The 25558-nt window shown below is 37.3% G+C and overlaps 1 protein-coding gene across 10 annotated transcripts in view; it reads right to left on the reverse strand.

The window, feature by feature from the left end:
• Positions 1-1405: 1405 nt before the first annotated feature.
• The window catches only part of KCNQ (KCNQ potassium channel), a 462308-nt gene continuing 438155 nt past the window's right edge, over positions 1406-25558 (reverse strand). For all 10 annotated transcript variants that reach the window (XM_065237553.1, XM_065237551.1, XM_065237548.1 and 7 more), the window contains 2 exons: positions 3807-4012; positions 1406-3733 (listed from right to left, as the gene is read on the reverse strand). In XM_065237553.1, the coding sequence (XP_065093625.1) occupies positions 3473-3733; positions 3807-4012 (467 nt within the window). In that variant the 3' untranslated portion in view covers positions 1406-3472. The remainder of the gene's footprint in view (positions 3734-3806; positions 4013-25558) is intronic.

Raw genomic sequence — 25558 nt, forward strand, 5'->3', positions numbered from 1 at the left:
CAATGATGAAAACAAATATAGCCTAAACATTTTAAGAGCACCACACCAAAATAACTCAGAAATAGGCCTAAAACCTATACATTGCCTTAAAGCCGTCAAAACGCCCTGGTACTCCAAAATTATCATACATAGCGATTTTTTTTCTAGGAGCACCAAAAGTGACCAAAGAAACGTTATAATGGCTAGAATTTACAGAAATAGCTGTAATAATACCTTTAAATTTGCGAAAATGGCGATCATAGCTCAAAAATTTAATGTTTAAATAACTCAAATCTCCAAAAACAACATTCAAATCATCTAAAAATGCTATTAAAATACCAATATGCATAAATATAATAAAACCAATATAGCTTTATACTGCCATAGCGTCTTGAAATTATACTGAGAGTACTAAAGTGATCATAAAAATGTTCTAATGCCCCTAGGAACGCGAAAAGCAACCTTGTAATCACCAATATGGTCTACCAAAATCTTAAATTACCTAAAGAGAGCCTGGAGAGCTGAATTTAAAAAGTACCTTGAAACTTTGACTTAAAAGTGTTGAAATTCTCCCAGAAATGCCAAAATGGCTTGTAAATGTCAAAATTGCCTTAAAACACCAAAAATAGTGCCAAAATTTAATGATAAAACAGCCCAAAAAATAGGATAAGTTAAAATGACCGTTAAACTCTGTTCAAGGGAATCAAATCGTTAGTTGGAATAGTTTATTGTAAGATAAAATTGGTTTCTATCAGTGTGATTTAAACTCAGCTTTCAGCGGATTTTAAATAATTTGGATTTTAAGTTGTTTTTACAATCAAAGCATTTAAAAAAATACATTTTTCTTTAAGCTATATTTTGCTTATTAGAACATAATTTTCGATTCAGATCTTTTAATAAAATTTGAAAAACGTATTCAAATGGTCTGAAATCTTGCGACCCATAGATTGCAAACAGGCTGCCCTAGATCTACTTTGTTCAAGTTCAATTAAATTGGTATATTATACTTCTTAAACTATTGAAAAAAGTGAGACACGTTGATTAATTTGTAACTTTTTAGCGTGTGGGTAAAAATTGATGAAATTTTGACTGAAACTGACTAAGAGTGTAATGTTTACGCTGGAAGAATATCATCACAATCTATCTAGTGGTTTGAGATGGCATCTCAGCAAGAGCAGATCCGCCAAAAAATCCTGTGCGCCGTCGTGAAAAATCCGACTGCGTCCCACAGATGGATCGGGAAACACAAGGGAATCCATCATTCGACGATTTCCCGGGTGGTGGAGACAAGGAGACCCAGACGACCCACCGGTGGGCAGGCTGCGGCTGAAAACCGAAGACAGCTGACCCGGTGAAGGTCAGGAAGGTGTTGAGTCTGTTCAAGCGTGCCGAATTTTTCGATCCGCGATGCGGCGAAGAAGGCGGATGTTTCCACCTGGTTTGTCGAAAAAACGATTACACGTGCCGGCATCCACGTCTACAAGGTCCAAAAAGGACCGAACCGGAACGACAAACAAAACACGATGGCCAAAACCCGTGCCAGGAAGCTGTACCAGGAGTGGCTGAAGAAACCGAGGTGTGTCGCGATGGACGACGAGACTTACATCAAAGCAGCACAAAGCAGTTTCCGGGGCAGGAGTACCATCAACGGGCAAATCTGCCGGGACGGGTGTCGCCAGCAGCGCTTCCTACCCTTCCTGCGGTCTCACGGAGGCGAGACGCTGTCTTGGCCGGATTTGGCATACTGCCACTACGCGCGGCTGGTGTTAAACTGGTACAAAGACAGTAATGTTGTTTTGCCGTATGATTACGTCTTTTGGCAACATTTCGGGGGTGCAATTAAAAAAAAACAAAATCGACCGTGTTACGAAAAGTGGTCAGGTTTTGACCACTTATAACCCTGTCAATAGTGGATGGATTTTAATTCTAAACAAGATTATCGATTGAATATTTTTCTACAAATCTGCTAAAATGAACACTTTCCCTAACTCAGATTTCAAAATCGAATTCCATCTGGTCTCGCCGAACGGTGCTTATTCAATCACCATGTGTGATGGTGTCCGATCGGTCGTCATCATCATCAGCATCAGCAGTAGCAGCAGTGTTTTCGACGCGTGGCGTTGAACATTGTTCTCCAGTACACAACGAAAGAACGAGGCGTTTCCGTGATGAGAAAAAGTGGATTCCCTAACACAGTCGCCGAATATTGATACCGAGCACGTAATTCTACGTCAAATCTACTGTCGTGCATACAACCTCTTACTTTTTGTACCAAAAGACGTCAACCCACCGAACTGGCCAGAACTTCACCCGATTGAGAAGTTTTGGCCCATCATGAAGGTCAGCCTTCATAAAACACCTAAGGTGTTGGATTTTTGAATATCTTTTTCCCACCATGCTGTCAGTAGTTGTGCGATCAAAACTGACAGCTTACGGTAATCAATTCCTGGAACTTTCGCAATTCCATATTCCATATTCTTAAACGTACAAACTAGCCTACGGCTAAAAATCACGATAATAAAAAATAAAAATAAATTAATTCTGAAAATTAATACTGTAACTGAATTAGGGGGAGATGCATTCGATGTCCCGTGCCTCCCTTAGGTACACCCATGTAAACAATAAATAAACTCATCATTGCAATCTTTACAACACCGTTCTGTCATGTCAAAGAATTTGACGAAAATCCCTCACCCCGTTTTTTTTTAAATCGGAGTATGGATTTAGGAAGCGTCTTCAGTAAAAATCGCATGTAATCTTCAACTGAAAATTAACCCTTTTCAGCCCTAACCACAACACAATTTACCTCCGTTCAATGCATCACTCTCCATACCGAAGCGGTTGACATTGCGTCAAACCTCTATAGTATTTATTAATCGTCTAGAATCGGAAGATTTAAAATCTTGATTAAGTACTACTTACACGCAAATCAATGAAATTTTCGCTAAAATTTTCAAGAATGCTAGACACACTATGTCGATATAGGGATATCTGAGAATCACAAGCAATCATTTCTTCAAGATCTAAATTGCCCAATCGATACGTGGATTTTAAAAACAACTTTTAAACTTATATTCTAAAATCGTCTTCATGAATTTCGTTCATACTATACTGTCGAGGAAATGACTTAACTTTTGTGGAGAAATCAATTGCTTAACAACTAGATCTACTAAAACTTTAGGATTTCGTATGCTAGTGCTGCCGTCAAGTTTCGGTGATTAAGGTGCTGCTGGTGGTGCCCATTTGGAGGTTTGGTCTTTGTGGTCGTCTCCATGCTGGCAGCAACTGTTGTTGATGGACATGTCAAGAACGTGATGGTCAGTGGCGGCGTCCAGACGGAAAGCGCTAGCAGTAGTAGCACCAGTCGAGAAATATTTTGGAAAACATAGCAGAACTGGGAATGGAATGGGAAGTGGTAGTCGCAGCCGTAACAGTAGCAACAGCAGCAGCAGCTCAAACTAAATGGGACCATTGGGGACAGTTTCAGCCATTCTCATATGTCTTCGGAGGCGAGGCTGCGCTGCTGCTGCTGCTGTTGTTGTGGGGTCATCTCCGGTCTGAGCGAGTCCATCGTGGTACCGCCACCGGTGGAAGATCCTGCAGTGATTTGCTGGCGGTCGTCACTGTCGTTGTTGTTTGGTGTTGTGGCTGCACCGTTATTGGTGCTGGTGGTGCTACCGGCTCCCATGGCACCCAGACGTGGCCGTTTGTATTCGTCGCTATCCATTCGGTTTAGCTCGTATGCGGAGCTGACCTGTTGAGTACGCAAAAGGGAAACCATTCTTCTACATTGGACATTTATTTATGCAAGCAAGTCGGTCACTTACCGGACTAATTGGCGTGACGATGATCTCGGTCTTGGCGGCCGTTCGCAGTAAGGCCGTGTTCTCCGTCGTTTCGTCCTGATCCTCGACGTCCAGCTCGCCGTACATGTCCCAAGGAGGGGAATCGATTTCTCCCACAATGTCCAGTTCCTCCTCTTCGATGTCTTCCTCTTCGTCGTCTTCATCATCTTCTTCGTCCATCATGATAACTGCAGGAAGTGGATAACAAAATTTAAGTATATCCCAGTAGATTGGAAATCAAAAACAACATTCAACATTTCCTCAAGTACAGATATACATTCAACGTGGAATAATATGTACTGGATAACCATCGAATGAAACAACAACGAAACACGAATCTCGCTTATTTTGCGGTACATATCAATATAAACATACAGTTATCGTTGGTATATAAAATTAACAGTGAGTATATGGCTGAACATAACTTGATTGGTGCTGTATCTTCATCGTGAAAACGCCAATAAACAAAACCGAACCAAACCAAATTAAGTTGAATAACAGTGACACAAAGTTTGAATGTGTTTAACATAATTCAATTTTATTGTCGTGCTTAGAGGATCAAATTAGTTGCGAGATGCTCGCAGTGGTATCATTTTAAATTAGGCTGTGGGATTCCGTTGGGGACACAAAGTTTGGCTATGTCATAGACATGATTGGACAAAGGGGACAGACAATCGCTTGAAATGTGGCCAGACAATCTTAACGACGACGGGTCGGTCGGTTATCGCTTCCAAGCGATTAGCTCAAAGGGAGCCAAGCTTCAAGGCGGATTGATGGGAAGCGGTATTCTACAAACGATGATTTTGTATGTTGACATTTAATGGCATTCCAATCCACTTAAGTACCGATAATCCTTTCATATTAGATGCATCAAAAGGACGTCCTAGCCCTGATAGAGATGGAAAGGCCAAGTCCGACGTAATAGGTTCTCTTCTCTGTGATGGGTGCGATAGGCTAGGAAATGGTGCTGAATCGTGGCCGGGCTGGTGGCAAAATGGAAAGTTAGTTGGGTTCTGTTTCATGTCGGTTCGATGCCGACGGGTGGTAAATCACAGATTTTTCTCATCCTAGAGCTCATCACGTGCGGTGGCATCAACGATCCACCCGCCGTTGACAAGCATCAATAATAATTAATGTAATAATGATAAGGGTTAAGTGATTCCGTTAAAAGGGGGTTACGGGTTGGTCGTTCATGCTTTGTGGGATGCTATAACATTTAATGGCTCCGATGAGGGATCATCATGTAAGGACTAATCCCATAGATTGCCTTTTTCCTGTCGGGCCGGTATCATATAACCGTCGATTCGTGCAGCTACTGAGCTCTTGGAAGTTTTACCTTTTTCAATATGTAGCATCTATTCGAAAGTGAATGTTTTAATCCTACATGCTTGGTAACGGAAATGATTTTGATAATCCGGATGAGATAGATACTCTGTTTTGGGAAAAATCTCATAAGGCTAAGGACCTTTTTAAATGGGATGACACAAGGTTAATAAACGTTACTGCACTGGCTTGAAACATGAAACTGTGTCCAAACTGAGGTCGAAAAATCATAAATTCAATAACCGTAATGAGGTCTCCGGTTGAATGCTTCCGTACTCTAAATAGATAAATACAGATATTGAAAACCTGACGATTAGCTGACCTTATAGGGTTACGGTATGTAATGTGGGTCTAGTCCTTTCATTCGGCCTATCACGCAAATAAATAATTAATTAAGGAATATTACACAAAAAATAAGGAAAATATTGATCACTGATGATTGATAAATGTGTACCACACACAAATCAATTTATATCACAACATTTCAATACATTTTCAGCTCTCGTAAGTAATAAAACTGGTTGAGAATATCACTCTGTTCGGAGTTTTTAGCCGCCATGACTTCTAAGGTTAAGATGGGAAGGTTGCACTGACGATCATCAAATGGCCTGATTATGGCATTTATTGAATGGAATTACCTGATAATACACACTAGACGTAAAACTCACAGTTACTGTTTGAATATTTTATGTTTATTTTAATTGTTTAACAACGTTTTCACAAGTAAATCATGGACCCAACTTTAGGGACACATTTCTTTTCTATGTTCCTAACTTTGGCCCATGAAATTCATTTGACAGCATATAGCAATAAGAGTAACGTCAACAATGTGGTTTGCATTTGGATGATAAGGAACGAACAGGAAGGGAGATTTTTTCTGCCAAATCTGTATAATGAACATCACAATGTTTTGATTTAGATATTCTGCGGTCGAAAGACGATAAGCGAAATTTTTAATTTTTAATTTTTAACTTGAGTGATTTAATGTAGTTTTCGTAAAATTTTCTCTAAGAAATGTTTTGAGGAATGAAGAGTATTAAGTTAACAGTGATAGTGATAAAAAAAAATACATAAGAAAACGTCACCAAGAGCGTTTTTTTTGAGAATCAAACAGGATAGGACGAAGTTGCATCCATAAATAGACCCAATTTTGGGACAATAGACCGATATTACATACATTTCCCTGGTGAGTTTTTGTCTTAAAAAAAGTAAGTTTTTCAACTTTTTGCGGTTCCTGATAGCAAACGACATGATAAGCATATCTAAGCATACCATTTAGCAGTAGAATATCGTTTGCAGGTAAATTAATTGATGAGTTATGATTAAAAACGTAATCTATGGCTGCATATTAGACCGAGGTTAGGGACGTATACCCTATTATAGAAAACAGCTGTACGGGCACACTTTAGCAAGAAATCTCGGCTGCTGGTTCATTCAACATTCATGATTTATAGTTATAGATTTGGCTTGGTTGGCTGTGCCCGTATGAAGTTTAAGCAATTTGAGTAGCAAAACTATTTCGATTAATAAATAAACATTTGATCATCTATAGCTGCCAAGATTTTACAAAACAGTGTATCAAAAACTTGTTACAGTTATACGGGAAATTTGCATATAAAATTTAGGTATTTTTTGAATTTTGATCAAACGAGACTTTAGGCATCAACTTTACATTCTGAAATTTAGAACTTGGTTCGGGAAACTCAGCTTACACTCGAAGTTCGTGATCAAGAGCGTAACCAGATTTTGAAATAGGCAAATTTAACTAAAGTGATTAGACCGCCATAAGGGTGAATGCCATTAGGCCAACATATAATTATAAAGTCATACAGCATCTTCTTCTTCCTGGCTTTGACGTTCTTACACTATCTTTCAACATCTCTCAACTTAGTGTTCTTTGAAGCACTTCCACAGTACGGTGCTTCATTTTGAAAAAAAGTGATACATTTCTTATATGCCACTCCCTAGTTTGAATATTAGCGAAGACAACAAATCAAGAAGATTGGCAACTTTGCCAGAATCCAAGCGACAGATACAATAGCGCTGCGCTTGAGTGAAGGTGGAAGCAACGCATAGAAAAATGAGCAAATACACAAACCTTTCTTCTAAGTGTAATCTTTGCTATCAAACTCGTTCGAAGCCTTTACCTTTGAGCAGCAGATGACGCGATTGTACCTGTCTCATAGCGTTCGTATGAGAAAATGGAAGAGTTGCCAGTCTTCTTGATTTGATGTCTTCGATATTAGTCTAGGCAAAAATGGTAAAGGTTTAGAGGCCGTGCCAATGGGTTGAAGTTTATATGGAGATTTCGGTGATTCACTGTGGGAAGTTATTTAGTTTATCTTACATTGCTCTAACTTAGGTTGTAGTTATCTAAACAATGAAAACAAATGATATGTGATTGTCAAGCCTGTTACTGTTGTGATGACATTGATGCTGTTGTCTTGGAAATTTGTTCAAGTCTCAATATACTGATTTTTTTTTTCCAAGCGTTCGCTATGCCCGAAATCTACGGATATCTTGGGACCTCGGAAGCCTGGTTTAAACAGAACTAGGATGCAGGTTTCAATGTACCTTCGCGCCCCTAGTAATTGGAGCCACAATCTTTTGACAGTAGTTTGTTCATTGTTCTTTGATGAGTAACTGGTGAAAATTTCATAAAAAAATATCAAAGCGTTTTAAAGTTATAGACCGTGGAAGTTGAAATAAGGACAAATACCAGGAGAATTTCTCTTGGTAACAAAAAGTCCAAACATTTGACCAAAAGTTCTTGTTCTACGATTTTTGAAAATTTTGAAGTGTCCATTGTTTTAAACATTCTAAAAGTTTGTATTTTTCATGAGCTTTTTTAAACAAAATTCAAAAATTGAACAAGGACATTTTGAGATATTTGAATTTTAACAAATATTTGGAATTTTACTTAAAAATTACCGTGTGTGTTTTTCTTAAAATAAAAACATAACAATTCTCTACAACGTCATTTCAATAAAAAATGACGTTTACGTGCTTCTTCTTCTTCTTCTTCTTCTTCTTCGCATTTCAAGCTTATTGCATATCGCATAATAGCTTATTGCATGCTCTCAACTTAGTGTTCTAGATGTAAATTGAGAGCTTTCGATGGCTGTACCATTTTTGCGTTGGTATAATTGTGTGGCAAGTCCAATCATACTTCTATGCCCAGGGAAGTCGAGAAATTTTCCAACCCGAAAAATTCCTAGACCGGACCGGGAATTGAACCCAGCCACCTCCAGCATGGTCTTGCTTTGTAGCTGCGCCTTTACCGACTGAGCTAAGGGAGGCCCCGTTTACGTGCTACAGAATATTAAAAAATGTCATAGACGCCATTTGAAAAAAAAAAAAAAATACATGATCCAAAATGGCCAAATTTTTAGCAAAAATATGGAAAATGCCAAGTTTCATGCAAATCGGTGAAGGCCGAGTCAAAAATTCATTATTTTTGCTATTTGGCCTGGAACTGCTCATTGGGCGCAACCAAGGGGGGCGACTCTATCTGCGATGCAGGAAAGATTTTGTTTTGCTATGGTTAGCTGCGTGCACGCTGAGTAGATAGAAAGAAGATTGATGACGATTCTGAAGATTTCCTGCAAAAAAATGATACGAAGTAGATGTGAAAAATGATAGAAGGTTTTTCGAAGACTCATTCGCTAGTGTAAGATTTTTCGAGCATCTAGAATTGAGATTTAGATGTGTCACGCCCCTCGGGCGCAACAATGAAAACTTGGGTGCATTAAACTGCCACTCATGGCAAGTCCGTCCCATAACACAAATCAGCAAGCGGAGAAAAACGCGTTTTAAGTTTGGTTTGTACCACAGGAGTGGAACTTCGGATCAGAAAGTGGCTCCACTTGTCATTTACGAACACTAGCGCACCTAGCGGTAGAAGGCATCTTCTGCCTGCAGTTAAGACAGGCAGCATGCTATGATAGTGTGAGTGCACATAGAAAGCCCGTGTGGAACGCTACCACAACACATCGCTTGTTGAGCAGAAAAACGAACCACTTTTGATTCACCGATTTGTTTGCACTTCCCCTTCTGTTCTGTGTTTGTACCATTGCTTCTTATGTAATGGGACAACCCGTTGGACTGGTTTTTCAAACTTTTCCGGGTCAAAATTGTTGAGTTCATGCAGTATTATGAATCTATGAGTGATTAACTAACACTTCCATTGAAAATTTCAGTTTTGACAAAAACGCAAAGGGAACCAGCGCTTCAAAATTATGAATGGCACATGATTGACACCTCAAATTAAAGGGTTTTAATTCTATATCTGTTTAGCATCCGCAACTTCTCAGTCACGCAAACAAATTTGAAGACAGTAACTTCATTATTGCATAGGTTTACGAAGGTACGTGGGTATGCTGTGATTTTGTAAACTACTATTTCTAATAGAATGACATGAGTTAAAATTGTGTGCATTTAAGGTACTAAAATCCGTTCACGACAGTTGATCATTTTTCACATTCTTAGAAAATTGGATAATTTCGAAAAACGTTGCATTCACTTTTCATTTTATACACGCTATTTTAACACTACCCAAATATGGGTAGAATCCATCCAGTTCGGTCAAAACTGAACCTACACAAAAATAGCCCTGCCATTTTATAATTGGTCTGGTACAGAGCGGTCCTTTTTGTCCGGTACAGTGCTCCTAGTGGTCGATTCTGGAATCTTTTGACAGAAATTTGTTTACAATGTATTTCTGTTTAAATCCTGTGCAACAATTTGAAGAAAAAAATTATGTCTTCTTGAATTTCCACGTGTTCGAAGAAAAAGGAAGAGAATTAACTCTGTACACGAGATATGAAAACCCGACACGGGCGGGTACGAGGATCACAAAGGAGTTGAAAATGGCCAAAACCACCGTCTTGCAGTGTTGAAACGTTTCAAGGAAAGTTTGTCTGTTTCCCGGAAGGTGCAATCAAGGTGTCGAAGCGGTACTGTGGAGCGGAAACTGCGTAAGAACGTCATGAAGGTTTTCAAAGCGAATCCAGAACATTCGGACGTGGATGTGGTCGACACACTTGGTGCTGTTCCCAGTACAGTTCGGAATATACGCATTCGGGAAGGTTTCTTCAAGTATCGAACTATTAAGCAACCGAACCGGCCCGTTAAGCAAAACATTACGGCCAAAAGGCGGGCCCGAAAGCTGTATGACCAGGTGCTAACCGAATTCAACGGATGCATCCTTAAGGACGATGAAACGTATGTTAAATGGGACTTCAAACAGCTTCGGGGACAGAAGTTTTATGTTGTCAGGGGTCGCGGAGATGTTCCCAAGAAATTTCCGGTAAGCTGATGATTTGGCAGGGAATTCTAACCATTTGTGGAATAGTGCAATCACTTGGGTTATCATTCGTTTATAGTATTTTTTTATTAGGGATGGCCAGAAAACTCACAACCAACAATATGAACGGACAGTTATACGCATGTATTGCCGTTCATTAGGTCCCACCGGGGGTCAAGTTTTGGCCAGATTTGGCGAGTAAGTACAGTAAGAACGCGCAACTGTGGTATCGCGATAATGGAGTAGACATCATTGAGACATGTATGAACTCCGTAAACTGCCTGGATTTCCGCCCAATCGAAATATATTGGGTATCATCAAAGCTAAACTGGAGAAGAGTGAAAAAATGACTAAGGATATTATTTCAACGGCCGGATACTGGAAAAAAAAACAGCAGCTTGTGCATAAGTTGATGGCACGTATCAAGCCCAAAGTTGGAGTTTTCATTCGAGAGGAATAAAAATCGCAAAACCCATATTGTATCTTTAAGCTACAATGTATACATAACATTTTCTTCTAGTAACGCTTAGAATAAAACCAAACAGATTCTGAGATATATCCGATTGAAAGCGTACCGATTTTAAATTGGCAGGGCTTTACTAAGATGGGAGTTACAAGTCGACAAATGAACAACATCGATCGGATTCAGGTCGATGTTGTTCATTTGTCATCTTGAAACTCTCCAACATAGTTTACTCACATTTGGATAAAAATAGTTCAAGATTTTGTCGCAAAGATGACACAGCGATACCAACTTTTTTTTTTATTTCGCACGCTAGAGGTTTGCTGTCTTGGAAAAAGTTGTAGACGCAAAATTTTATGACAAGTTGTCGAAGACATAAAAGCTGTAGATTTTAAAATGTCTAATACGTTCCGAAGTTTACCTATATACCTCTGAGATATTTTAAGGAACAATAATCTAGTTGATGTAAATTTTGAATAACTGCGCATTTTTTGGAAAATTCATTCAGAAAGTCATGTATTTTTCCATTATTTAATGTAATATTAATATTTTAGTACTCTACAAATTGAAGTTTTGTTCTGGAAAGGTTGAATTGTCTAGAAACGATTGACGAAATACTATAAAAGTATTTATTTGATCGAATTAACACAATATAATACCAAAAACATGAATTTCAGAGAAATTTTTCACAGCTTCATATATCTCTGAAATTTGAAAATGTACAGCTTTTATGTCTTCAGCAACTTTTCATAAAATTTTGCGTTCTACAACTTTGCGCAACACAGCAAACCTCTAGCATGCGAAACAAAAAAAAAAGTATCATTGCGCCATCTTTGCGGCAAAAACTTGAACTATTTTTATACACCAAATTATAGTCCAAACTAAGCTTAGATACTTTGGTGAAGACGTCAGTACTATTAGAGCGTTATTATTTTTTCCTGATAGATTTCATTCCTGACCGCCTGAGCATTGATCATCAATCTTAGATGGTGTACATAATCAAATAGTTGTATTTTTTTTTCGAATCGAACGCATTTAAGTAAAACCTAAAGCGTATAAAACGTCATGTCTTGACTACAAATAAGCAAAATTTCAGCTTATTTGGATTATTCTGCAACGGAAAATAGGAAATAGTTTGAAAAATTATAAAAGAGTCGTTTTACTCAAATTACTCAAACTTCTTACAGACTCCGCCAATCGTGAACAATACCGATCAATCTTATATACTTGGTCAAGATTTCGGGAAATTTCATGGACACCCGAAAGAGTAGCAGCTCTAAGCTGAGAACTTAGAACCTTTTTTTTCTAAGATAAATAAAATCATTAGGTGATATTCCTATGTTCGGTACTGTGTGTTAAACCTTTGCGATATTACCAAAGATATCATATCAATAAGACTGGAAACTTTTCCAGAATATGGCTGACAGATTCAATAGCGCTGCGCTTGCGCGAAGGTTGAAGCAACGCATAGAAATATGAGCAAATACACACACATTTATATGGAGGTTGGAATCATCGCTATCAAATTCATCCGGAGCATTTACATTTTAGCTGTACACGAACGATGAGATCGACTCAAAGTTGAGCAAAATGTGCAAAAAATTGATCTACTCACAAAGTGAGTAACATTTTCCTTACTTTTCTCGGAAAAACTGCTTCAATATGTGGAAAATCGACGAAAATTAGTAAAAGTACCGTAAACGGGGTATTATTGATAGTATATTCAAATCATTTTTTACAAGCAATTAATGTTTTTCAAAGTTTATTTAAAAAAAAAAAGTACTAGTTCTATTTTTGCGGTAAGATAAAAGCATTAGAAGCCTATTGTTGTGTAAGGTGGTCTACATACAAAACAATAGGCTCCTAACACTTCTATTGTATCGTAAAAATTGAACTGTTTCTCCTACTGAGATCATATAGTCAATTCGTTAGTAATATGTTTAACGGAAATTATTGCATTTGCTCTATTTTTTCAGTCTTTTAGTCAGTCAGGCCGAACTATTTTGATTTGTGGTTACTTTGATAATACTTGATGAATGTTGAAAAACATGCGTGAAACTCAGACAATTTAGTTCAAGAAATATGAAACTTTTTAATGAGTAATGTAATTAGTAAACATCATAGGCAATAAGAAGACGCCAATGAATTTGTTATGGCTGTATCAGAAATACATTTCATAAGTGATTGTTTGAGTGGCCTTCAAACAAGCGAAAAACAAGAAAATGTTTTTTTTTAAATGTTTGAAAAATATGTATTGCATAGAATTTAAAAACTCGATACGATATCAAGCCTAAAAAAATTGTAAACTGAATAAGAGCTTATTCAGACAAAAATATGATTCTTCAGCTAAAAAATGATATTTCAGCTTATAAACACATTTTTAATCTTTATTTAGGAGATAAAGTTATAGAAAAATATTTCAGCTCACATTGTTTGTTTGGAGGGCAATACCCTAAGCTGCAATATATAACCATTGTTTCCTTTTCGGAAAAAGTGCAGAGTGCAAATTTTATCAATACATTCTATTATCAAAGTTACCGGAATTTCAAAGATACCTAAAGGGTGGCATTGGGAGAAAATTAAAAAAAAAGTTTATTGCTGCAAATATTTTCAATATACAGAAAATGATGAGTAAAATATGTTTCATGAACTTCTAAAGTGAAGGATAGATAACATTAACCAATTGTTTTATTTAAATAGTGCTGTCATAAATAGTAGCAAAATCAAGTTTTTTAAAATGTCCTTGGTTCCTTCCTAAGGTAGGGAACGAAACATTTTGATTTTTTGGCCTACTGTAACACCCACTTACGGTATCTCGTCTTACGGTTTTCTAAAGACTTAGTGAAACCTATCTAAATTTTCCTCATATTGGAGCAGTTTTTCCTCGAACAGTGAGTAATTTTTTACTCACCTCGTCAGTCAAATTCAACTCACGTTTATTATTATTATTTATTCGAATAAGCGCAATAATCCGGTCCACCTACACAGCTTTGAAAATTAAGTCTATTGAAACTAGTTTCAGTCAAATTGGTTGAAATTTATCGAAATAAGATCTAAATAAAATATTATAGCCTGCACGGTGTCTTTGGTAGATAAAATTATTATGAAAAAAATAGTATCGCTGAAACATCCACCAAGATCCATCTTAGTGAACACGTCAAATACCTAGGAGTTTTATTGAATCTCAAGTTGAATTGGAATGCTCAGATTGATTCTGTGATCAACAAAGCAACGAGTGCCCTGTGCTTGTGCTCCAAAACTGTTGTTAGAAAATGGGGTTTGAAACCAACAATGGCACTGTGTATTTACACATAAGTAATCCGTCCAAAAGTAACTTATGCTTCGTTAGTCTTCTTCTTCTTGTTCGCATTTTAAGCTTATTGCATATCGCATATTAGCTTATTGCGTGCTCTCAACTTGGTGTTCTATATGCACTTCCGCAGTTATTAATTGATAGCTTTCGATGCCAATACCAATGCATGAAATTGTATATTGTGTGGCAAGCACAATGATAGTCTATGCCCAGGGAAGCCGAGAAAATTTCCAACCCGAAAGATTCCCTCGACCGGACCGGGAATACCGGTAATATGGTAATATGCTTCGTTAGTGTGATGGCCAAAAACCGAAAGAGGCTACCGCACAGAGGAAGCTGGTGAAACTACAACGTCTAGCATGCAGCGTTGGAAAAGTTCGCGATATTTCATGAATTTCACCAAGGGAAAAATTCGCGAGTCATAGTTACTTTTGATGAACTTTTCCAACACTGCTTGCATGTATCGCTGTAACGGGTGCGTTAGATGCAATCCTCAATCTAATGCCCTTGCATGAATAGGTGCAACTAGAAGCGGGAAGAAGTGCTTTAAGGCTCAAAAGGTCTAAAAAAGTCATGCCAGGTGATCTGGTTGATCACCTAAGCATTTTAGAATGGAAGTATTGAGTATTGAGGGGATCAGTGATGAGTCAACGTATGTGAAACGGTGCGTTCGGATTGGGAAGTCGGTGAACCTAGGGAATGTATTCTCTTGTTGCGACAACTGTGCCAACAGAACTCAGTAAACTTGTATTGGGTTCCTAGACACTGTGACATTGAAGGGAATGAAAGGGCAGACGATCTCGCAAAATTAGGTTCCGTTTCACAGTTTATTGGCCCAGAACCGTGGAGAACAAAGGGAGATGGCCAACTGGATGGCCGTAATGAAGTGCATCCAGTTGAAAAGATTTATAAAAAGCTCTTGGAGCTCAATAAACGAGCTCTTAGTATATACATTGGCCTAGTAACTGGGTGCTGTCCGAGTAGATATCATTTGAAGAACATTGATCGAGTTCAGAGCGATATCTGCCGTTTCTGTAGCATAGAACGTTGAAACCTCGGAACATCTGCTCTCCAGTTGTGGGGCATTACACAGACGTAGATCTAAATTTCTTGGTAGTGTTATCTTACAACCTTGTGGTATTTGGTCTGCTAATCCTAGAAAAGTAGTTGTATCATACCTGATTGGGAAAGGACGTGTCCAGCCAATTAGCAGTCCAATCATTAAATGGTGGTCAGCTTGCATTATACGAACAGTAAACAGGGGTACCACAAAAGTTCAAATAATGGACGCAATGGTTCAACAAAAAAATAAAAACTTTACCAAATGAAATCCTAGGTGCCCTTCTTTCGTTTGAGGCTAGATTCAAAATCTATCAGGAGGTCATTTTTCCATACATTTTTAGGGCTGATCGAGAGAGTAAATTTTTGGACGTGATTTACACTGTATAATGCGAAAAAAATAAAAATTGTTTTAGACCCTCGATAGAACATTTCCATACTAGTCTTATGTGAAAGGGGTAAACCTATACTTTCGCTTGGAGGGTGTTTCAGCGATACTGATTTTTTTAAATTAGTTTTTCATCCAGAGACACCGTGCCCGGTAAGGTTGATATCGCAAAGATTAAGGAAACTACATTAACCGTTTTTCATGTTGCAATAAAGCTTTTAAAAATCTGGATCTGGACATACTCGACGTTATTTTTTTCAAAAATAAGAATTTCGAAGCATGACATTGCATGAGCATGGAAAGCAGCTTATAATTTTTTGTTTGTTTGTACTTCAAATATTTGCAAACTTTGCGAGATGAGATCTCGTCATTTTATTCAAAATCTTTACTTCACAGACACCACATCGTCATCATCATCATCATCATCATCATCGCCATGCTTGATCATTTCAAACCACCATCGCTGGCCTGGGGTTATAATTCACTTTCTGCAAAGTAGTGAAACTCGACCACCGCAGTGCTTGTTTATCTAATTAATTATCACTCAGCTAGAAACGAGTCTTGTTTACATGTTAGTTAAGCACATATGGGTAGCAGCAGCAGTAGCAGTAGAAGAGGACAAACTGAGAGCGGAGCCTGAAGTGAAATAATTGCCTGGATCCCAAAGGAGTCACTGTTGCTGGCAGGTGGCGGAAAGGCAAAATTTCCCTGTTTAAGCTATGCCATGTTTATGCGCCGTCAGTGGTAAATGCTGGCTTGTTTGGAGGCGTTGCGTTGGAAGTCGATCCGTGGTAGCATCCGCACGGGGTGGCGCTTGTGGGCTGCGTCTGTAGTAAATTTTTTAGAAGATGGTTTTAATTTCATTTTTCGTCGAGGTTAGGAAGCCTCACACAGACGATCGCCCTCTTTTGGGGGTGGCGTGGCTGTTCGAGAGGTGTGAGTAACAGCGTAAATTGGTTCATGAGTTCTGAGAAATTGAGAAATTTCGTGGCTTATGAAGAAGTCTAAATATAGAAATTACGCTCGAAGTCGTGGAATATACGGGAATCACTGTTTTGAAGAGTTGCTAATTGAACAAGTTGTTTTATTACAACTTTCATGTGTGATGAAAATTTTGCACTGCAGTATGTTCTATTATTCAATTAAACTCGATATATTTCGTACATCTGCGAGCAAGCAAGTAAGAAGGTTTGAGGTGGAGAACAGGAGGTTGGTGCGGGAAAATTAATTCCATCTTTCTGTTTTACCATCTGCTCGGTTGGAAATTACGCAGTATCGATTGAGCGTTTTGCAGTTTCAAGCACGAAGCATTGCTTTGTAGAAAGTTTTGATGAATTTGAGATTTTATAAGTTTGAGTTTTCGGTTTATGTGGTATAAGAGCTGAATTTTAATTATTTTGAAGAATGGTTCATGGAATTGAAGGCCGTAACTACAATAAGAAACATAATATTAGTAAGGAGGTAGCTGATCATATCTAAACATAATTTGAAATCAAAATCTGGAATTACGAATTGCAGAATTGTGATGAATTTCAATTTCTTCATAGAATAACGCTATCCAATCGTAGGCTTATTGGTATGTAAAAGTTCCGTATTTATTCTGCCCAATGGGATGATTCCTTCGTGGAAGAGTCTACTGCTGTATGCATATGATGTTCCTATGAATATTGTGGTGGATTTAAGTGAATATGGGAATGTGTTCTGTTGACGACACGCACAAATAACCGACAACCTAAGGGAAATTTTGAACGACCGGGTGTTACATTCACTAGCGCTGTAGTAAGAGCTTGCAAAGGCAAAGGTACCTATTCTACGGTGTAAGCAGCATCTACTTGATGATGTAGGAAAAAGGCTCTACACAGCATTCGGATTATGTCTTTCGACTATGCCATCTACGGGGGGAAGAAGGAATTCTTGGATTGGTAATCGGCATCGTGCTGGCTCTTCGGATACAAGTACTAACATAACACAAGGTCACACGAACATATTCACAGGCACAGGCATCATTACCGAACGAAACACGGGCAAACAAGTAGAGATTCATTAGATTCATAGAGCGAAATTGGGAAATTCTGTCAGGTTCATAGGGCCGGTGAAGTTCGTTGTGTGAATGGGGATTTCTATAGACAGGTTATCGGATCAGAAGAGATTTTTTTTTGTATGCAAGCTCTGCGAGCGGATATATTGAAACGGATGGAACCGAATGTACTGTGGTGTTCTGTTGTTACTTCGGTGTACACAATGTTGGACGTAGCTTTCAATGTAACTTTTAGGCGTAATATAATTTGGAAAAAAAAAAACTGATTGATTAGAACTGGATGACGCTTGACCGAACGTCATTTAGCAAAAAAGCGATTGAACCAATGGCACATTTGATGTTACCTAATTGACTATCGCTTATCTACTTAATTCATTAAATAGACAGGTGTCAATGAAATAAACAAATATTATTTTTACAACATAGAACATTTCACCGAATAATATAAGGATTGCATAGAACTGTCTTATTCCCATAATGATAAAAGACAAAATCCGTCTTTGACGTACACGATAAAACGTAAACAAAAAAAAAATGTAATAATAAAGGTCCCGGAACCGAAAAATAAGTAACGTGTTGCGAAAAGCGCGTACGATTGAATTCATTCTCTCGTCTTGTGTGACGGGACTATCGCAAGTAATTATGGTCCTCAAGTCCATTCTAAGCCTTATAAACCTATCCAAAACCATGGTAAAATGAAAATGTTGCTTAGGATGTGTCATCTGGGACGCTTTCATGTGTCAGTTTCAGAGCACCGATACTTGAATAATTATAGTATTATAAGATTGAACAAACTGTGCAGAACATCTTTGTAGAAGGCCACTAATCGATTCGATTTCTGTGCAAAAAGTTATTAACGGCTAGCATTCAGTATTTAGCGGCAATCTTAGATCATATGATCTACACGAAGATTCATAGAGTTTATGTGAATCATGTAGGGGACGATGGGGTAAGACGACCTCGCGGGGTAAGACGGCCACCTTTTAGGATATTGAATCAATCAACTCTTGAACAAAATAATGATGCAGGGTTCTTTGCTATAGTATATTTGTGTTGTAAAACACATTCCAGCTTGATGACAAGTGAAACGTCAAAATAAACAACAAAAACAAACATTACGCATGACGGCGGCCTACATATTGTTAATTTTTGTTTACGGAATGTATTGCTTTAGAGCTATCAAATAATTTGACATGTAAAAGTAACGTTATTATAAGAAAACACATGTTTGTTTGATGTACTCATAGAGAAACATATACGGTTTTCATTAAATTGTGAGGAATTACAGAAGCTGTTAAAGTTTGACATGTGTCGGGGTAAGACGGCCACCTTGGTTGGTTGAAAATGAATGCGTAAATAACAATATTTCGCTTCTGAAATATATCAGGCTTTTTTCGAAAACATTTGTAGATCTGTCATCAGTATAAATTCGTGATGTAGAGGACCCTGGGGATCCGCCAGAAAATCCAGAACATCCGTAAAAGTAGTAGGTTCAGGAATTCAAAGAAGTTTCTGCAGAAGATCTTTCTGTATCTTTAAGCTATATCTTGAAATCACACCATCTACGAGGTCAGGACATCCACGTGAAGTCCACACGTAGACTAGTGTCGCGTAGTGAAAGAATTCTGAACTAACTGACCAACAAATTTGAAGACATTGATCACTTGAACAACTTTCCCGAAGACGAAAACATTCTAAATGGTAAAGGTCTCAAGATATATTTTGTACAGGAAATTGACTTGCACCTTAGCGCCGCATAGTGAGAACATTATTTACTACTGTTCTCTATCCGCTTTGACCTACTGTGCAATTTTTCCGAAGACAGTAACCTGTTATATGGCCAGCATCATGATACATACCATATGGTCGTCTTACCCCGCGTGATTTCTTTCTTTCATTAATTAGTCTGTTTTTGATTCGTGATAAAACATCATCAAATGAAAAGGAAATTTTCTGAAAATCAAGTGATTGGGAAAAATACTCTCAAGATCAATAATCACTAATTTTATACATTTTTGGTTAAATTTGTCTCCAAGCTTAGGGAGGCCGTCTTATCCCGTCGTTTCTTGTATGTAAGAGGACCTAGTTGGTCGTCGAGTTCAAATCATTCACCCTACTAGATCAATCTGAGCTTACGTGTCATCTATGTATAGCAACGGTACATGTCTTAGCAGATTCATGCAGACTATATGCATCATTTATAACATTCGAGATTGTGCATTAGGGTGGGTCAACCTTCAATTCCCTATCCCCACTGCTCTTTTGACATGTGTTGAGTCACCAGCAACTGTGCCCAATTGGAACAAATTTATTCTTGATCTGAAAAATTGTATTCACTTGCTTATCATTGCTTCAAAAATTTCTCAATTTTGCCCAAAGCTGAGGTTTAGATTGCAGAACCCTTCAAAACAACTTTATCGAATACTGGAAATTAATTCGACTTCTGTGCTAGAGCTTATCAACCTTTTGCTTTCGGTCAAGTGGTCCACGCATATCTACAACCGAATATATAAGAAAAGACCGAAAGACAAAAGGTCGAAAGATAATAGGTCGAAAGGACAAAATGTCGGAAGGGATAAAAGGTCGAAAAGGCAAAAGGTCTAAAGGACAAATGGTCGATATCACAAAACTTATTTTCTTTTTGATGAATAAGTGTTATTTCAAGTAGAGTAAATTATATTGATAATTTAAACTATTAAAGCACTGTTCATGTATAAAAGAAATAAAAAACCTCTGAAAAATATAAAATTCTAATATCTCAGCTTAGTTTTTCAAAAGTTTTAGAAAAAAACTGTTCATGTATAAAAGAAAGAATAATCGAATAAGAATAATTTTGATTTCTAATCTATTTTTCAAATCTAGTTTTTCCAAAGCTTGAAGTGTACATGTTTAAAACTAAAAGTCTTAAATGCAAATTTCAATAACAGTATGTTAGATAATTCTAATGATTAAACATTACAGCAAAATCAATGACAACCAAATTTTAAGGAATGAGCAGCTTTTAAAAAAGGGCAAATAGTATAAAATCCACATTTTCGTCCCTTTTCTCTTTCGACCTTTTGTCTTACGACATTTTGTGTTTCGACCTTTTGTCTTTCAACCTTTTGTCTTTTGACCTTTTGTCTATCGACATTCTGTCTTTTGACAATTTGTCTTTTGACCTTTTGCCTATCGACCTTTTTTTTGACATTTGTCATTTAACCTTTTGTCTTTAGACCTTTTGTCTTTAGACCTTTTGTCTTTCGACCTTTTGTCTTTCGACCTTTTGTCTTTCGACCTTTTGTCTTTCAACCTTTTGTCTTTCGACTTTTTGTTTTTCAACCTTTTGTCTTTCAACCATTTGACTTTCAACCATTTGACTTTCAACCTTTTGACTTTCAACCTTTTGACTTTCAACCTTTTGTCTTTTGACCTTTTTTCTTTCGAAATTTTGTCCTTTTGTCTTTTCGACTTTCTGCCCCTGAACCCTACAAGCTTATATGTACCCCCGTAGGTATGCGTGGAGCACTTGGCCTAAAGTAAAAGGTTAATAAATTTTTGCACAGAGTTTGAATTAACTTGCGGCCTACGACAAAATTTGTTCTATCCATCCCATTGCGCTGCACAAGCTTGAATGTGAACTTTCAGTATGTGTTATCTTTCCAAAGCCTGACCATCTAGAAAGTTGCCGTCTTCGGCTTTCCTAATATAGAGAGACACTTAATTTATCGCGGAAATTTGGTACAATTTTGGTTAAATTTTACTTTAAGCTTAGGGTGGGCGTCTTTTCCCGTCGTTCCCTAGTGATGATATATATATGACTTAATTTGGATCTAGACACTGTGGATCACCAATCCGAAACATCTGTGGAGGTGATTTATTTCTTGAAATTGGTTGTAGAGTTCTGCGTTTTTTTTAAATTGGATCTAAGGCGGGAATGCAGACTCTGGGAGCCACAAGGCGGTCCACCGGAAGATCCTTAGAAGTGATCAATTAATCAAAATGATGCTAGAGTTCCACAATTTCTATGAAGGAATTTGCTTTAGTGGTTTCTCATAGACTGAGTAAAATGTTTCCACGATTTTCCTCAAATATCTGCTAGAATGTAAAAAAAAATCAGTTAGTTTTTAAAATTTTCTCGGTTTTCCTCATATTGAACTGTTTTCTGAGGATAATTGAGGAAAATTTCTATGAGAAATCTGCGGTTGGCAAATTCGAGTGAACGGATCTCAATGTTGAGTTATATTCTGTGACCATATATGTAGTTTGTGTGATACGAAATAAATGTTTACAAACTAGCAAACTAAATATTATAATTTAATGAAATATTTCATCATATTCGTTGCTTGCCAGTAACCATCATGACTAAGCATTCTCAGGCCAAAAAGCAACCAAAAAGAAAATCCATCATCAGACTTTACCCTTTCCGATTTCCATAAAGCTGCATAATTTTTTAATATGGTCTATCATTGAAATTATTTTTTGAAAATGACGTGTTCTTTAAATTTCAATAAACCATAGCCCCTTTGTCTTTAATAATCGATATGACGCATGACACAAATTTTTGAGAATAGATGATCTTTTCAGGAATGGGTTCTGTAAAAAAAAAACAACAGTTGTGGTCAACAAATTGAAAAGAATTTAAAGCGTTAAGTAGCAAAAAATTACCACTCATATTATTTTCATCATACAGATGAACCAGTCTATGACTGAATGCCTCTTTAATAAAGATAACCTAATCATATTTTATCAATAACTTCTATTTAAAAGCTCATTTGAAATGCTAAATTTTCCAAAAAAGTCATATTGGACTCTTTAAAATGATAAAATAGAGCAGTTCCAAGCCCAAAGAAAAAAATCTCTCGACCTTCTCCGATTTACATGTAGCTTTGCATAACATTAATTATTTTTTTTGCTACTGGCAATCATTCACATTTGGGTTTAAATTCGGCCATTTGGCGTATTCGAAAATTTTCAATTAATCGTAAAACGAAAACGTCACTTCTAATCGAAAAGACGCCTGTAGAAAAAAATTAAATCTGTCTAAGAAAAATACGCGCAAGTAATTAAATTCTGGTAATTTTCATTAGAATTAAAAAAAATGTTTAAAACTTTAAATTAAATTAAAAAAGAAACTAACAAAAAATACAATCTTTTGAAATATGAAATGTTAGAACAACAACTTTTGATCACATTCATGAATTTTTTGTTAGTAAGTTTTTAATTGTTTTATGTGCAAACATTATTGCACGAAAAAAGTTCAAACATGTTTTCCAAAAGTTTTTGTTTTATGATTTTTGTCCATTTTTCCAAATTTTGATTTTATTTACAAGCTTTAAAAAAAATATGAAAATTAAACAGGCTTTTTTTTTGTCAATTAAACTTTTAGCAACTTCATGCTATTTTTTCTAAATAAGTAGTGTGCATATTTTTCCTATAAATACTTTGTTTTTCTCTATTTGATTAGAATCATTTTGAGTCATTTTGATTAGAAGTGACGTTTAATTGAAAAATGTCAATCACGCCTTTTTAAGCGGCGTCGGTGGTGTAGTGGTAAGCGTGATCACCTCTCACCCCAGCAGACCTGGGTTCAATCCCAGTTGGCGCTGCCGGGATGTTCTGAGGCATAACCTCTCTGATGGGGAAGGGAAGTAAAGCCGATGGTCTCCGGTTCATGAGTTGATGGGTCAATAGGTAGGGTTCAGGTGTGGGAGCTGCCTCCCTGACGTCGGTAGCATTGGTGCTCAGCACGAAAAATAAGATCGACGGAAAACAAATCAAGGGAAAAAAGTGTCCATAGTTTTGAACATTCTATTAGTTTGCATTTTTTATTAGTTTTGTTTTCCAAAAATCGGGCAAAGTCATTTTGAGTTTTTGAGTTTTAAAATGTTTTTGTAAATATTTACTAAGAATAAATTAAAAAAAAAATCATTTTTGTTTCCCCAGAAAGAGATTATTTCCTCTACAACTTAGTATCAGACGTCATTTCGATTAGAAATACCATTTCCGTTCAACCATTTTTTTGAAACATTTCCAAGACTAAATTTTAGCAAAAATGTGAATCATTGCCCTTAACAAGCAATTATGCAAAGTTTCTTATAATTCGGAGATGGTCGATTCAAAAATTCGTTTACACTATTTGTGGGGTATTTTTCTATTTATGTATTTGGAAAAGGTACTAATTTTGATTACCGAATTAGAATTTTGTAGCCAGAATGAGAATACAGTGAAAATGCTGAAAATATTATGTTTATTTCTCATCAGCGAGTTAATAACAAGTAAGGTTAAATCAATGGATTTAATAAAAGATATAACAACCAGATTGAAGATCAAAATGCCTACATCTACGAACCATCTTAACATGTCCAACATTTGTGTACACCGGTCTGAGGGAATCTTATTATTTTGTTTTTCCTGTGAGGAGTTTCGTGAGTGAAAGGAGTTCTGTTTTGGGATGTTGAAATGCTGAAAAGTAGAGGGAGCTTGAAAGAAGACGAGGGCGCATAGAAGAACAGAAAACATTCGTTTTGCTTGCAATCATTTGGTTGGTTGCTTGCTTTGTTGGTTGGTTAAAAATCGAACTCACTAGCAGTGTAACGTGTACGTGATAATGGGACGTTATTAGTTTACATTCTCATGTTTGTGGCATGAATTTCGTTTCTAGAGTACTGTCACTCTCGCCAGTTCTCCCTGGTTTAATGGATTCGCTTCGGTAACTGTGAAGCATTGTTCGCAGCGATGTGATGGTGTTTTCTTCTTCTCTTCTTTTGGTATGTCTTCTTTTGGTGTGTGGTGGTGGGTAGGTAAGTGTGTAGGATCGATCGTTGGGAATCATACTTTTTGTCGAATTTTGGAATTTTCCGCACCCGAATCGAAAGGTCGACGTTAATGCTCGCTCTTTATCGCACTCATTTTCCGTACACTCAGACCTTTACGTTGTGTCGGATTGAATGGAAAGTAAAAGGATTTTCCCTCCTAATCGCTTTCCCGTGGCTATTTCTGGCGTGCGCGAGGCGGGTCGTAAAGCTTAACATTTATTTCGGAGCACTTTTACCGCTCGTGACCGTTTTTGAGCTGGAGTTTCTTTATTTGCTCGCAAATATTTTACTTCGCTTTATCCGATTATGCTAATTTACCACTTTTCTGGCCAGCGCGCGATGCTGAGGAATGCGTGGGGGCGGTGATCCAGGATTTTTAAACACTAAATCGTTTGGTGGTCGTTATGTCTCTGTTTCGGTCGTAACAGTATATTTGCTCCTGGTGACCGATATCGTCTTCTTCATCTTAGCGGTAAAATGTCCCTGTCGGTGTCTTTTCAGGCCACCATCACCATTGAGCAAAGTAGGGACGGGTTTAGTGGCACCGAGCTTCGCTGTTAGAGCGATGTCGATGAGGAGTAGTCGTCGTACGAGGCGCCTGCTGGGCCACAAATGTTTCGAGGAATTTCGCGCGGTACGAGGACGACGGACGAGAAACGGTTTCGTGGTTAAACACGCGCGGAGAATGAATGAAGATGGATTAGAGATAAAGTATTTATTTTTTGGCGAGTGGTTTAATGTTAGTTATGTACGTTGGTGAAAAAGAAGAGAGGTGAAAAAGTCAGTAAAAATGTTTTATGGTGACAACTTGGTTGCCTTCGTTGGCAGGGGGAGTTTTGGGGGGGAATTTTGAATTTGTTATAGGATAATTCTTTGTTGGCCTTTGTTAAGGCGCTTTAAGCTATTTGTTTTATGAGTTTTAATAAATTACAGATTAAACTTTAAAGGTTTTCAAGTGTAGTAGCATACGTTAAGGATAAAGACGATGGTGAAAGACTAATGAAAGGAGGTTAATAATAAATTACTAATAACCTAATAAATTATACGA

Source organism: Ochlerotatus camptorhynchus, unplaced genomic scaffold (assembly GCF_037179485.1).
Source record: "Ochlerotatus camptorhynchus isolate MF236.1 unplaced genomic scaffold, CSIRO-AGI_Acam_v1.1 ptg000631l, whole genome shotgun sequence".
Lineage (NCBI taxonomy): Eukaryota > Metazoa > Arthropoda > Insecta > Diptera > Culicidae > Ochlerotatus > Ochlerotatus camptorhynchus.